The following is a 14,148-nucleotide window of genomic DNA, read 5'->3' as shown; positions in this document are numbered from 1 at the left end:
TGTAAATTCTATGTGCAATTGATGATATGCGATAAGAATTCCTAAAATTGGCTACTGCACATCCTCGATCCCCGGGCTTGGGCCACGTTGGGAGAGAATATGTGTAGTAAGAAATAAAGAAAAGGATAACGACGCTGAACATCCAGTGACTACTACTGTAAAAATTACTAGATAGCTGTAAACAATTTGTAGGCTTTTAGGTGGACAAGCATGAACTTGTCCAAACATATATCGTCTTGACTTACTCTCAATTTTACCCCAGTATGAGGTTGCAAAAAGAACAGTAATACAGATAATTTCCCAACTAAATCTCAACTTGGGTGGCACAGTGGCTCGCACTGCTGCCTCATATCATCAGGGACCCAGGTTCAATTCCGGCTTCGAGAGACTTTGTGGAGTTTGCACTTTCTCCCCGTGTTTGCGTGGGTTTCCTCAGTGTGCTCGTTTCCTCCCACAGTCCTAAGTTGTGCAGGTTAGATGGGGTTCTGGGGATAGGGCAGGGGAAAGAGCCTAGGTCGGGTGCTCTTTCAGAGGGTCAGTGCAGACTCAATAAACCAAATGGCCTCCTTCTGTACTGCAGGGATTCTATGTCTAACAATTAGACAAATACACAAGACAATCAAAAATAGGATTAAAAGCTGCAAGCAATTCGTGCTTAAGTCAGCACTTTCAGAGGAGACGGGGATAAGGTATTGTAACTGCATCTGAAACATCCTCGAGCATATGAACAGCATGATTTAAAGGTGGAATATATTATAATTCTTGTCTCTTTCAACCAAAAGACAGAACAGATTTAACAAAGGAATACCTGTCCTATTGCCATGAAAGATCATCAAGAGCAACACCTGCGCTACAAAACTGGAACATAAGTGCTCCAATGACTGCAGATTCAATAGAACTTAAAAGTGTCATGGTACCCCTATTTAAGTAAGTGTAAAAGGAAGAATCGACGGCATATAAATTTCACATCAGCTTTAAAGTCCTTCAATCCACGTAATTCAAAATACCTTCTGCGAGCCTAGCCATCAATTGTAGGCGCCCTGTCGTTCCAAGGTCAATACCAGTCCTCTCCAGCTCATCACTGTCTAGGAATGAGCTAGCATTGGATGAATCCGATCGTTCTGTAACATGGCCAACCTTCATTGGTCTACCTGCAAGCTCAAAGCCATTCAGCTGTTCTAGAGCCTTCTTTGCACACTCAGCATCAGAAAACTGAATAGAAAATACAAAAGCACTGGTTAGCATTATAAAATATTTTATACCACAACTAAGTTCTTCTTTCAGTTAAGAGAAAATGTTCAATAGATGAAAGTGTTCTAAAGGGGGGGGGGAAACGGTTTAGATAAAAAACTTACTGTTATGAATCCATAGCCTTTTGACCTCCCTGTTTCACTATCCATCATTAGTTGAATGTTTTCAATCTAAAGAGGTGAACAGTAAGCAGAAAGTCACAATTTAAAGCTAGTTCAAACACTAGCACAAAAAGTACACATACTCTAGTCCTAACCTACAAAGGTTTCTGTAGATATTTTACCCATCAAGTGCATTTTTAAGAGTTCCAATGATCAAATGTGAACCTGACATCAAAAGGCAAGAGTGCTCCCAGCGGAGAAGTGATCAAAACTGCAAACCCCAGACAATTGCAGTTGATTATAAACTGCCACGGTCAAACAGTAATTGCTAACAACTTAGAAATTAAAGGTTCAAAGGCAATGAATGCCTTAAAGAAAGATTGGCGGCAAAGTATATCTGGCAGCTGAAAATTTGGATACAATTAAATGAGCTCCTTTTATATTGCTATTGATAAATCACATATGATGTTGATTTAATGACTGTTGTTTTTATAAGGGGAAGGTTTTGCAATGCAATGTACATTTATACTGCTCTGCTGAGGTGGTTATACCCTATTTAAGCCAAAATGTCCGAATACCAATAAAAATACTGATTAATTTAACAATACAATCCCAAACATCCACTTCCAGGTTTATATTTCAATGCTGTAAAAACCATCTCATTTAAAACTGAATGGTATTCAACTAAGTGGATTATATTTAAGTTTTTAAAATATAAATTTAGAGTACCCAATTAATGTTTTTCCAATTAAGGGGCACTTTAGCGTGGCCAATCCACCTACCTGCACATTTTTGGATTATGGGGGTGAAATCCACACAGACATGGGGAGAATGTGCAAACTCCACGCGGACAGTGACCCAGGACCGAGATCGAACCCGGGTCCCCAGCGCCGTGCTAATCACTGCGCCACCGTGCCACCTGGTAAGTGGATTTTATTCAAATGTTCCACTGAAATAACTTGCCAGATTAAAGCATAAAATAAAAATTCTCAATTGGAAACAATTTATTTTTCCTCCTTGCTTTTACAACCAATTTCCCCCAAATCCCATCTCTTGAAGGCATTGACTAATCGCTAGTGATGGTTCAAGAGGCTCTGTGGAGCAACCATTTTTCAAATACTAGACTAAGTTTAGACAGCAAAAGGCTGTCGTTGATGGAATTATAGTCAAGGCCAATCTTACTCACAGGAACATCCATACATTTAAATTTTGTCACTAGGTATTGCCAGTAGATTTTTATTAACCAATCTGACGGAAGCCGTGCACACACGTGCCTTATATTAATCTGCAGTTCTCCCCACGAGTGTGTATTACCGATGAAATGAGTCTAATCAGGATCTCAAAACAATCCATTTTATGTAACTTGGGATAGCAACTAGATGCCACAATTTATCAGGAATTATTTATCAATTACAGTACTTTTTTTAATATAAATGTAGAATTCCCAATTAATTTTTTCCAATTAAGAGACAATTTAGCGTGGCCAATCCACCTACGCTGCACATCTTTGGGTTGTGGGGCGACGCCCACGCAAACACGGGGAGAACGTGGAAACTCCACACAGACAGTGACCCACAGCTAGAATTGAACCTGGGACCTCGGCGCCGTGAGCAGCAATGCTGAGCACTACGCCACCGTGCTGCCCTAATCAATTACAGTACTACACACCATACAGAATATGCCATTAAACAGCTGGAAATGGGTTTCCTAACAGTCCACATAATTTTTATGGGAGGAAAATGAGGAGGAACAGTACGAAAAGGATTTGTAACAGAATGTAATGATAAGATTGGGGCTGGTTTAGCACACAGCTAAATCGCTGGCTTTGAAAGCAGACCAGGGCAGGTCAGCAGCATGGTTCAATTCCCGTACCAGCCTTCCCGAACAGGCGCCGGAATGTGGCGACTAGGGACTTTTCACAGTAACTACATTTGAAGCCTACTTGTGACAATAAGCGATTTTCAGTTTTCATTTCATTTTGTGGAAAATATATAAGTGAATTAAGTATAGTATTTGGCATATTAGGGCAGGAAGTTTATATTATTAATACAGGCATTGTTGGACGGCACGTCGACATAGTAGTTAGCAGTGCTGCCTCTGCCGCCCGGCGCTGAGGACCTGGGTTCGATCCCGTCCCTGTGGAGTTTGCACATTCTCCCCTTGTCTGCGTGGGTCTCACCCCCCACAACCCAAAGATGTGCAGGGGAGCTGAATTGGCCACACTAAATTGTTCCTTAATCGGAAAAAGAAAATAATTGGATACTTTAAATTTATAAAAACTGCAACACGGACTGTGACCCAGAGCCAGGATTGAACCTGGGACCTCTGTGACCCAGAGTCAGGATTGAACCTGGTACCTCGGCGCTGTGAGGCAGCAATGCTTACCACTGCGCCACCGTGTTGCCCACCAGATCTTTAATAAGTAATATTTACCCAGAAGTATTGTGTACACAGATCAAAGTACTCCCCTCTAACAGAACTAATATTTTACCAAGTGATACGATGAAATCTCATGTGTCTGCATCTGGTTTTATCAAAATCTTGGTGACAAGGTCCCAACAAATCTTTTATTATACTTACTCTCCCAAAGGGCTCAAAAATTCCTCTCAACATTTCTTCAGTGATATTGAAGTGCAAAGATCCTACATATAGCCGCATTGGTCCTGCAGTGCCTTTCTGAAGGTTGTTAGCGAGGGCTGCAGCTCGGTTCTTCTCGGCCTGTTTCACACAAATTACTTAGTTAATCTACTTATTTGAAGTACATAGAATTACCCAAGTTAAAATCGATATAATGCTAAGATTGCAGCCATGTTAAGATGAAACTGAGAGCAATGTTTGAATTGTTAGAAGAACTAAAAGAGGACACTGGTCAAATGAATAAAAGTTCAATTTTAAATTGTGGAGCTTATGATATTCTTTCATTAAGTTTATGCAGTGGTTTGCCAATAAGTATAACAACTTCACTAAATTTGGGGGAAAAAATCAGTTTTCCCCTCACAGAAAACAGCCTTGTTACCCAATGAAAACTGATAAGTGCGGAGATGAAAAGCACACTTATCAGCTGTTCAGGGAAGTAAAGTTCTGTTTTTTAAGTATTTAATCATGTTAATTGTTGACAATTGTAGAGAAAATGAAACATACACAGGTACACACTATTTTTCTTCATTTGTTCATGACATCTAGGCATCATTGGCAAGGCCAGCATTTATTACCCAATGCTAGCTGCTCATGAGTTGATGGCACTGACTGCCTTCTTGAACCCCCGTGGTACATGTATAGCCTGATGAATGAGATGTGCTCCGAAAGCTAGAGACTCCAAACAAACCTGTTGGGATTATAACCTGGTGTTGTAAGGCTTCTTAATATGCAGCGAGTACACCCCTAGTGCTCCTGGAAAGGAATGTCCAGGATTTTGACCAAATGATATGAAACGAACAGTGACATATTTCCAAATCTGGATGATTTGTGGCTTGTGGGGAGAAGAGAAATTGCAAAGAGAATACGGCTGAGGTACTAAATGAGCAACTTGCATTTAATGTCGTTACCAAAGACACTGCCAAAGTCAAAGTGAAAAGGGAAGTAATTATGACACAAAAATAGAAAATACTGGACAATCTCAGCAGGTCTGACAGCGTGTGGACAGAAAAGGTTTTCTCTCCACAGAGACTGTCAGGCCTGCTGAGATTGTCCAATATTTGCTGTTTCAGATTCCAGCACCCGTAGTTATTTGCTTTTATCTTTGATGCAATTATGACACTGGGTGGGCTAAAAATCGATGTGGAAGTGCTTAAGAGTTGCTAAATCGACTTCCGGTGGCGGCGATGACGTAGGAAGCCGCACATTTGGGAGCTCCCGATTCAAACGGACTTTTCGGCTCTTTTTAGAGCCCAAAACGGAATTTTTTTGACGCCTCCCGGTGGGAGAAGGTGTGGTGATCGACTTTCTCCACATTTCATGACTCGAACTCTGAGTGGAAAGGGGGAAAAAAACGGCAGCATCTCCTCAGAAAAAACGGGGGAAGGATTCCAAGATGGCGGCCGGCGGAGCACCAGAGGAGTGGAGGCTGTGGGCGCAGGAGCAGCAAGCTGCTCTCCTGCGCTGTTTTGCAGATTTTAAGGCTGAGGTGCTGAGCTCTCTGCAGGAAACGAATAAAAAGCTTTTGGAGATTCAGACGACCCAGGGTGCTGCCATCCAGCCGCAGGCCGCTGAACGAGGCCGTGGTCCTCGTGAGTAAGGTGGAGGGGCACGAGGCACTCCATAAGAAGTGGCAAGACCGCTTCGAGGAGCTTGATCACCGCATGAGGCGGAAGAATCTGGGGATCTTGGGCCTTGCGGAGGGGCTGGAGGGGTCGGATCTGACAACCTACGTGGCCACGATGCTGAACTCGCTAGTGGGGGCAGGATCTTTCCATCTGCCCTGGAGCTGGAGGGAGCCCAGAGTACTGGCCAGGAGGCCAAAGGAGAACGAACCCCCGCGTGCGGTGCTGGTGAGGTTCCACCGGTTCAGTGATCGGGAGTGTGTGCTGCGCTGGGCCAAGAGGGTGAAGAGCAGTAATTGGGAGAATAGGGTAGCACGGATCTACCAGGATTGGAGTGCGGAGGTGGCTAAGCGGCGGTCCGGGTTTAATCGGACGAAGGAGGTGCTCTATAAGAAGAAAATAAAGTTTGGAATGTTGCAGCCTGCGCGATTGTGGGTAACTTATTTGGAGCGGCATTATTATTTTGATTCCCCGGAGGAGGCGTGGGCCTTCGTGCGGACGGAGAAACTGGACTCGAACTAGGGGCTGGGGGTCGGTTGTAATGCTTTATCGCTGGTTTCTGCTGTTGCTGTGTTTTTTCTGCACTTTTGTAATTTTGATATGGTTATTTATTGGGGTGTTGTTTGGGTTTTTTGTTGGGGGGCATTGTTTGGGTTTTGCAGGGTGGGGGGGGTTTGTTGTATTCTGTATAGGGTTGGGGGTATGGAGTGGGGCTGGTATTTGGGAGCCTCGTCAGAAGGGTGTGGTGGGGGCAGTGCGAAAGCGCGGGCTTTCCTCTGGTTTCCCGCGCTGCGGGGCTGGAGATGATGACCGGGGGGGGGCCTTAACTGGTTCCTCCCCGCGCTGGAGCGGTGCCTTGAGGAGTGACAGGATGGGGGATGATCCCACTTTGGGAGGGGTCGGGTTTTTGGCGGGAGTTTCCGGGATCAGCAGAAGTTAGCTGACCCACGGAAGTACAATGGAGGACGGTTCGCTGCTGTGAGGGTTCCTAGCCTGGGGGGGGGGGGGGGGGGGGGGGGGGGGGAAAGGGGAATACCGGGTTGCTGCTGGCAGGGTCAGGAAGGAGCTGGTGTGGGCCAGGGGGACAGAGGTGAGGTGTTGTCGCTGTGGGGACTGGGTCGGGTCGGGCCGGGGGGGGGGGGTGCCAGCCTGGGGCGGGCAGTCGACGGGCTATGGCTAGTCGCGGTGGGGGGGGGGGACGCCCTATGATCCAGTTGGTCACCTAGAACGCGAGAGGACTGATTGGGCCGGTGAAGCGGTCTAGGGTACTTGCTCATCTGAGGGGGCTAAAGGCAGACGTGGCAATGCTTCAGGAGACCCACCTGCAGGTGGCGGACCAGATCCATCCGAGGAAGAGGTGGGTGGGGCAGGTTTTCCACTCCGGGTTGGATGTGAAGAGCCGGGGAGTGGCGATTCTGGTGGGGAAAAATGTGTCGTTTGAGGCATCTGAGGTGGTGGCGGATAAGGGGGGTCGGTTTGTTATGGTAAGAGGCAGGCTACAGGGAGAGAAGGTGGTACTTGCTAGTGTGTATGCCCCAAATTGGGATGATGCGGGCTTTATGAGGCTTATGCCGGGACGTGTCCCGGATCTAGAGGTGGGAGGTCTGATTATGGGGGGGGGGGACTTCAATACGGTGTTAGATCCTTCACTGGATCGGTCCAGTTCAAGGACGGGTAGGAGGCCGGCGGCGGCCAAGGTGCTGAGGGGGTTTATGGACCAGATGGGAGGGGTGGACCCATGGAGGTTTGTGAGGCAGAGGGCACGGGAGTACTCTTTCTTCTCCCATGTACATAGGGTTTATTCTGGTGAGTAGGGGACTGATTCCGAGAGTGGAGGAGGCCGAATATTTGGCCATTGCAATCTCCGACCACGCTCCGCATTGGATGGAGTTGGAGATGGGGGAGGTGCGGGACCAGCGCCCGTTGTGGCGGTTGGATGTGGGGTTGTTGGCAGAGGTGGTGTGCAGGAGGGTCCGGGCAAGTATTGAGGGGTACCTCGAGGTGAATGATACGGGGGAGGTCCGGGTGGGGATGGTCTGGGAAGCCCTGAAGGCAGTGATTCGTGGGGAGCTGATATCCATCCGGGCACACAGGGAGAGGAACGAGAGGGATAGACTGGTGGGGAAGATGCTGGAGGTAGATAGGAGGTACGTGGAGGCACCAGAGGAGGGATTGTTGGGAGAGAGGCGCAGCCTAGAGGCTAAATTTGATTTGTTGACCGCTAGAAAGGCGAAGGCAGAGTGGAGGAAGGCACAAAGGGCAGTGTATGAACATGGTGAAAAGGCGAGTAGGATGCTGGCTCATCAGCTCCGCAAGCGGGATGTGGCTAGGTAAATTGCTGGAGTGAGAGATAAGAGTGGGAATGTGGTGCGGAAGGGGGTAGAGGTGAATGAGGTCTTCAAGGACTTTTACAGGGAACTGTACCGGTCGGAGCCAATGGTGGAGAGGAGGGGAATAGAGAGTTTTCTCGACGGGCTATCTTTCCCGAAGGTGCAGGAGGAGCAGGTGGAGGGGTTGGGGGTGCTGATTGAGCTGGAGGAGCTGGTTAAGGGGATCGGGCAGATGCAGTCAGGGAAGGCGCCGGGGCCGGATGGGTTCCCGGTGGAATTTTATTAAAAAAATTTGTGGACCTAGTGGGCCCCTTGCTGGTGCGGACACTTAATGAGGCGTGGGAAGGGGGGACTTTGCCCCCGACGATGTCGCGGGCGCCGATTTCTTTAATCTTAAAAAGGGACAAGGACCCCCAGCAGTGTGGTTCATACAGGCCCATATCTCTCCTTAATGTAGATGCCAAGGTGCTGGCAAAGATCCTGGCCACCAGGATAGAGGACTGTGTGCCAGGGGTTGTACACGAGGACCAGACAGGTTTTGTTAAGGGAAGGCAGCTGAACACGAATGTGCGGAGGTTGTCGAATGTCATCATGATGCCGGCGATTGAGGGGGAGGCTGAGATAGTGGCGGCGCTGGATGCGGAAAAGGCCTTCGATAGAGTGGAGTGGGGGTACTTATGGGAGGTGTTGGGGAGGTTTGGATTTGGTGAAGGGCTTATTAGATGGGTGAGGCTGCTATATGAGGCCCCGATGACGTGTGTGGCCACGAATGGGAGGAGGTCGGAGTACTTCCGGCTTTACCGAGGGACCAGGCAGGGTTGCCCCCCGTCCCCCTTGTTGTTTGCATTGGCAATCGAACCGTTGGCGATGGCGTTGAGGGATTCAGGGAGGTGGAGGGGTTTGGGGCGGGGTAGGGAGGAACATAGGGTGTCGTTGTATGCCGATGACCTGCTACGTGGCGGACCCGGTGGGAGGGATGCCGGGGGTGATGGAGCTGCTCGCTGAGTTTGGGACCTTTTCAGGTTATAAACTAAATCTAGGCAAGAGTGAGGTGTTTGTGGTGCACCCTGGGGACCAGGAGGAGGGAATTGGTAGGCTCTCGCTTAAGAGGGCAGGGGAGAGTTTTAGGTACCTGGGGGTGCAGGTGGCCAGGGACTGGGGGACTCTTCACAAGCATAATTTCACCAGGCTTGTGGATCAGATGGAGGAGGAGTTCAAAAGGTGGGACATGCTGCCATTGTCGTTGGCGGGGAGGGTGCTGTCCGTCAAAACGACGGTGCTTCCAAGGTTCTTGTTCCTCTTTCAGTGCCTGCCCATCTTCATCCCCAGGGCCTTCTTTAGGAGGGTGACTAGCAGTATTTGGAGCTTTGTGTGGGCACATGGGACTCCGAGAGTGAAGAGGGTTTTCCTGGAGCGAGGGAGGGATAGAGGCGGGCTGGCACTGCCCAACCTTTTGGGGTACTATTGGGCGGCCAATGTGTCGAAAAGAATGGAGATGGCGTCTTGTAGAAATACAAGCTTGGGTGCCTTGGTAACAGCGCCGTTGCCACTCTCTCCTAAGAGGTATACCACGAGCCCGGTGGTGGCGGCGACCCTAAGAATCTGGGGACAGTGGAGACGGCATAGGGGGGGAAACAGGGGGCTCGATGGAGGCTACAATAGGCGGAAATCATCGGTTCATCCCGGGGAACACTGATGGGGGATTTAGGGGGTGGCAAAGGGTGGGCATCAGTAAATTGAGGGACCTGTTTATTGGCGGGAGGTTTGCGGGCCTGGGGGAACTGGAAGATAAATTTGGGCTCCCCCAAGGGAACATGTTCAGATACTTGCAGGTAAAGGCGTTTGCTAGGCGACAGGTGGAGGAATTTCCTTTGCTGCCCTCGCGGGGGGCGATGGACAGAGTGCTTTCGGGGGTGTGGGTCGGAGAGGGGAAGGTGTCTGACATTTATAAGGTAATGCAGGAGGTGGAGGAGTCGTCAGTGGAGGAGCTGAAGGCTAAATGGGAGGGGGAACTAGGGGAGCAGATAGAGGATGGGACTTGGGCGGATGCCTTGGAGAGGGTCAACTCTTCCTCTTCATGTGCGAGGCTTAGCCTCATCCAATTTAAGGTGCTGCATTGGGCCCATATGTCTGTGACTCGGATGAGTAGGTTCTTTGGGGGTGAGGACAGGTGCACCAGGTGTTCGGGGAGCCCAGCAAATCATGCCCATATGTTCTGGGCATGCCTGGCACTGGAAGAATTCTGGAAGGGGGTGGCAGGGACAGTGTCGAGGGTGGTTGGATCCAGGGTCAAACCAGGTTGGGGACTCGCGGGTTTTGGAGTTGCAGCGGAGCCTGGAGTGCAGGAGGCGAAAGAGGCCGGTGTTTTGGCCTTTGCGTCCCTAGTAGCCCGGCGGAGGATCTTGATGCAGTGGAAAGATGCGAGGCCCCCCAAGTGTGGAGACCTGGATCAGGGACACGGCGGGATTTATAAAATTGGAGAGGGTCAAATTTGCCCTGAGAGGATCAGAACAAGGGTTCTATAAACGGTGGCAGCCTTTTCTGGACTTTCTGGCTCAAAGATAGGTATCTTGGTCAATAGCAGCAGCAACCCGGGGGGGGGGGGGGGGGGGGGGGGGGGGGGTTACTGTTTCTATTTTTTCTATGGTTATTTAACTTAATATTGTGTTAATTAAGTTGTAGTTAATATGTTTTGTTGTTCATTGAGGATGGGCGAATGTTTAGGACTGATATTATTATTGTTATTGTTGGTATTTTATTGCGGTTCGTTGTTGTTATACAAATACAACATTTTTCAATAAAAATTATTTTTTTTAAAAAAGAGTTGCTAAATCATGAGGACTGCATTAGATTCATTTGAAAGTATGGAGGAATGGTAGAAACTATAGAAGCACCAACCATAATCTTCCAATCCTCTGTAGATGGCTGGAGAATTGCCAAAGCTGAACCCTGGTTTAAAAAAGGATGCAAGGATAAACCCAGCAACTGCAAGTTAGACCCTTCAACGAACGTAAATTAAGAAATACCAACACAGGCGAGTTGTGGATTCGGAGGCTAATGAGATGAGTTGAAGCCTTGGAGGGGATAAACATTTTAAATGAAGCATTGCGGGACTGGAAACCAACATAAATCAAAACAGGATGGGGAGTGTAACTTGATGCAGGAGAGGACACAGGCAAAGTTTTGAACAAGCTGAAACTTTCACAGCAATCATATCTGCTAGTGACAGTGGTACACGAGGCTATCTCAGCAACAGGATCCTTGATGGACTACTGGGGTGTTGGGATGGGAGAGTAGGAAACAAGACAATCGGTAGATATGCTCTAGCCATGATCAGAAAGCTAAGAGTTCAACAAAGTTGAATATTGGAAGAGAATGGTGCTATTGATACGTCAAAGCCAGTTGGTGAGGATCAAGGTAGATTCATGCAACAATCAGTGAATATTCAAGACTTCAGTTAAGGTTGTCTTGAGGAACAAGGAACCAACCCCAGGTCGGAGAAATTGAAATAGGGAGTTTTGAAAGATGAGCTTGGATTGTGGCAATACCTACAAAGATTCTGGAGAGAATTATGAATTCAGCTGATCCTAGCTTTAATTTGAAGTTTTTACTGATGTAAAATTCCCTTACCTGCGAAGCCTGAACAATAATTGGCACACCAAGTAGCTTCTGTCCAGTCAAACCTATTGCGAGGGGAACAGAGTTCACATCGACAAATTCCACGTAAGCAATTCCTTTTGAACGCCTTGAATTCCTGTCTGATATCATTCTTACATCTCGGACCTGTGCAAAAATACCGTTCAATTTAACACCACCAAAGTATCAATACGTTACACAAGAATGTTTAAAAATCACTGGATTCTTCATCTAACATTAGACTTTGGATTTTAAATATGCCTAATCCCCAAGGAAAGCATATTTATGAATGGAATCAGTACCACTATAAAAAAAATCTAAGCTGAATCTGGCTTCTCCCCACCCCAAATAACTTATTTGAACGAACCGAAGTGTTGGCAGACGACTGCCTCTGAAACTGCAACCACACCAGACCATGGGGAAAAAAAACAAACAGCGCGGCAAATTATCAACATTTTCTGAGCATGAAGGCTGCTGTAAGAAACAGCAGTGCAATGCTACTCTATCATGGAGATTATAAACTTCACCCATGTTTACAGGAATCACCACAACTTCTAATCAAAAGTTTCCATTTCAGGATTTTTTCTGGTTGCTGCAGGCACCACTACATTACAATAACTAGGGACAGACATGAAAAAGTGGAGGAAGATAAATCATCGCCACTGAACTTAATTACTTCAACAATTGGTAGAGTTGTTGCTTTCCCCTTTGTCCAAAGCCCCAGAATTTTAAAAAAAAATTTAGAGTACCCAATTCATTTTTTCCAATTAAGGGGCAATTTAGCGTGGTCAGTCCATCTACCCTGCACATCTTTGGGTTGTGGTGGTGAAACCCACACAAACACGGGGAGAATGTGCTAACTCCACACGGACAGTGACCCAGAGCCGGGATCGGTGCCATGAGATGGCAGCGCTACCATTGCGCCACCGTACTGCCCTAAACCCCAGAAATGGTGGGCACTATGTATTGTGCAAATGTAAGTTAGCCCCAGTGGAACTTTGAGATTCTGCTTCATAACCATTGATATCCCCAAGTCAGCACCGTGTTTCACATGCAAAATCCCCGACTGCAAGATGCCGGTCTTTTTACAACACGGATAATAGAACCAAACATAATAGCAATACATTATCCCACCTCGCACTAGAGTCTGTTCAAAACTAGCACAATTTACTATTAGATAAGCTTATATTGCATTGGATTTGCTTATTGTCACGTGTACCGAGGTACAGTGAAAAATATTTTTCTGCAATCAGCGCAAACAGATCATTTAGTACATGAAAAGAAAATACATAATAGGGCAACACAAGGTACACAATGTAAATACATAGACATCAGCATCGGGTGAAGCAGACAGGAGTGCAGTATTAATCAGGTCAGTCCACATGAGGGTCAGTCCACAAGAGGGCCATTCAGAAGTCTTGTAACAGCGGGGAAGAAGCTGTCTTTGAACAGGTTTGCGCATGTTCTCAGACTTTTGTATCTCCTGCCCAATGAAAGAAGTTGGAAGAGAGCGTTAGCTGGGTGGGAAGGGTCTTTGATTATGCTGCCCACTTTGCCAAGGCAACGGGAGATGTAGATAGTGTCAATGGATGGAATGCGGGTTAGTGTGGTGGACTGGGCAGTATTCGTGACTCTGAAGTTTCTGGTAGTCTTGGACCGATCAGTTGCCATACCAGGCTGTGATGCAGCCAGATAGGATGCTTTCTATGGGGCATGTAGGAAAAGTTGGTAAGAGTCAGTGTGGACATGCCAAATGTCCTTACTTTCCTGAGGAACTTTAGGCTCTGTTGTGCTTTCTTCGTGGTAGCGTCGACGTGAGTGGACCAGGATTTTTGGTGATGTGCACATCTAGGAATTTGAAGCCGTCAACCATCTCCACCTCGGCCCCATTGATGCAGACAGGGGCATGTACAGTACTTTGCTTCCTGAAGTCAATGACCAGCTCTTTAGTTTTGCTGGCACTGAGGGATAGATTGTTGTTTTTATACCACTCCACTAGGTTCTCCCTCCTGTATTCTGACTCGTTGTTGTTCGAGATCCGACCCACTATGGTCGTGTCGTCAGCAAACTTATAGATGGAGTTGGAACCAAATTTTGCCACGCAGTCGTCTGTGTATAGGGAGTATAGTGGGGGGCTAAGTACGCAGCCTTGCAGGGCCCCAGTATTGAGGACTCTAAGTGGAGGAGGTGTTGTTGTTTATTCCTACTGATAATGGTCTGTGGGTCAGAATGTCAAGGATCCAGTTGCAAAATGAGGAGCCAAGTCCTAGGTTTTGGAGCTTTGATATGAGCTTGGCTGGGATTATGGTGTTGAAGGTGCAACTGTAGTCATTAAATAGGAGTCTGATGTAGGAGTCCTTGTTTTCGAGATGCTCCAGGAATGAGGGTAGGGTCAGGGAGGGTGGTGTCTGCTGTGGACCGGCTGCAGCAGTATGCGAATTGCAGTGGATCTAGGCATCCTGGGAGTATGGAGTTGATGAGCTTCATGACCAACCTCTCGAAGCACTTCATTACGATTGATGTCAGGGTCGCCGAACGGTCGTCATTGAGGCACATTGCCTGGTTCTTCTT

The 14,148-nt window shown here is 47.5% G+C and overlaps 1 protein-coding gene across 1 annotated transcript in view; it reads right to left on the bottom strand.

The window, feature by feature from the left end:
- rbm39a (RNA binding motif protein 39a) overlaps nt 1-14,148 on the bottom strand; it is a 62,019-nt gene that overhangs the window by 22,722 nt on the left and 25,149 nt on the right. Inside the window, 4 exon segments of the mRNA XM_038803711.1 lie at nt 1,008-1,212; nt 1,356-1,421; nt 3,933-4,070; nt 11,572-11,724. Coding sequence (XP_038659639.1) covers nt 1,008-1,212; nt 1,356-1,421; nt 3,933-4,070; nt 11,572-11,724 — 562 coding nt within the window.

Source organism: Scyliorhinus canicula, chromosome 7 (genome assembly GCF_902713615.1).
Source record: "Scyliorhinus canicula chromosome 7, sScyCan1.1, whole genome shotgun sequence".
Classification (NCBI taxonomy): Eukaryota; Metazoa; Chordata; class Chondrichthyes; order Carcharhiniformes; family Scyliorhinidae; genus Scyliorhinus; species Scyliorhinus canicula.
This window is presented reverse-complemented; position numbering and strand designations above follow the sequence as displayed.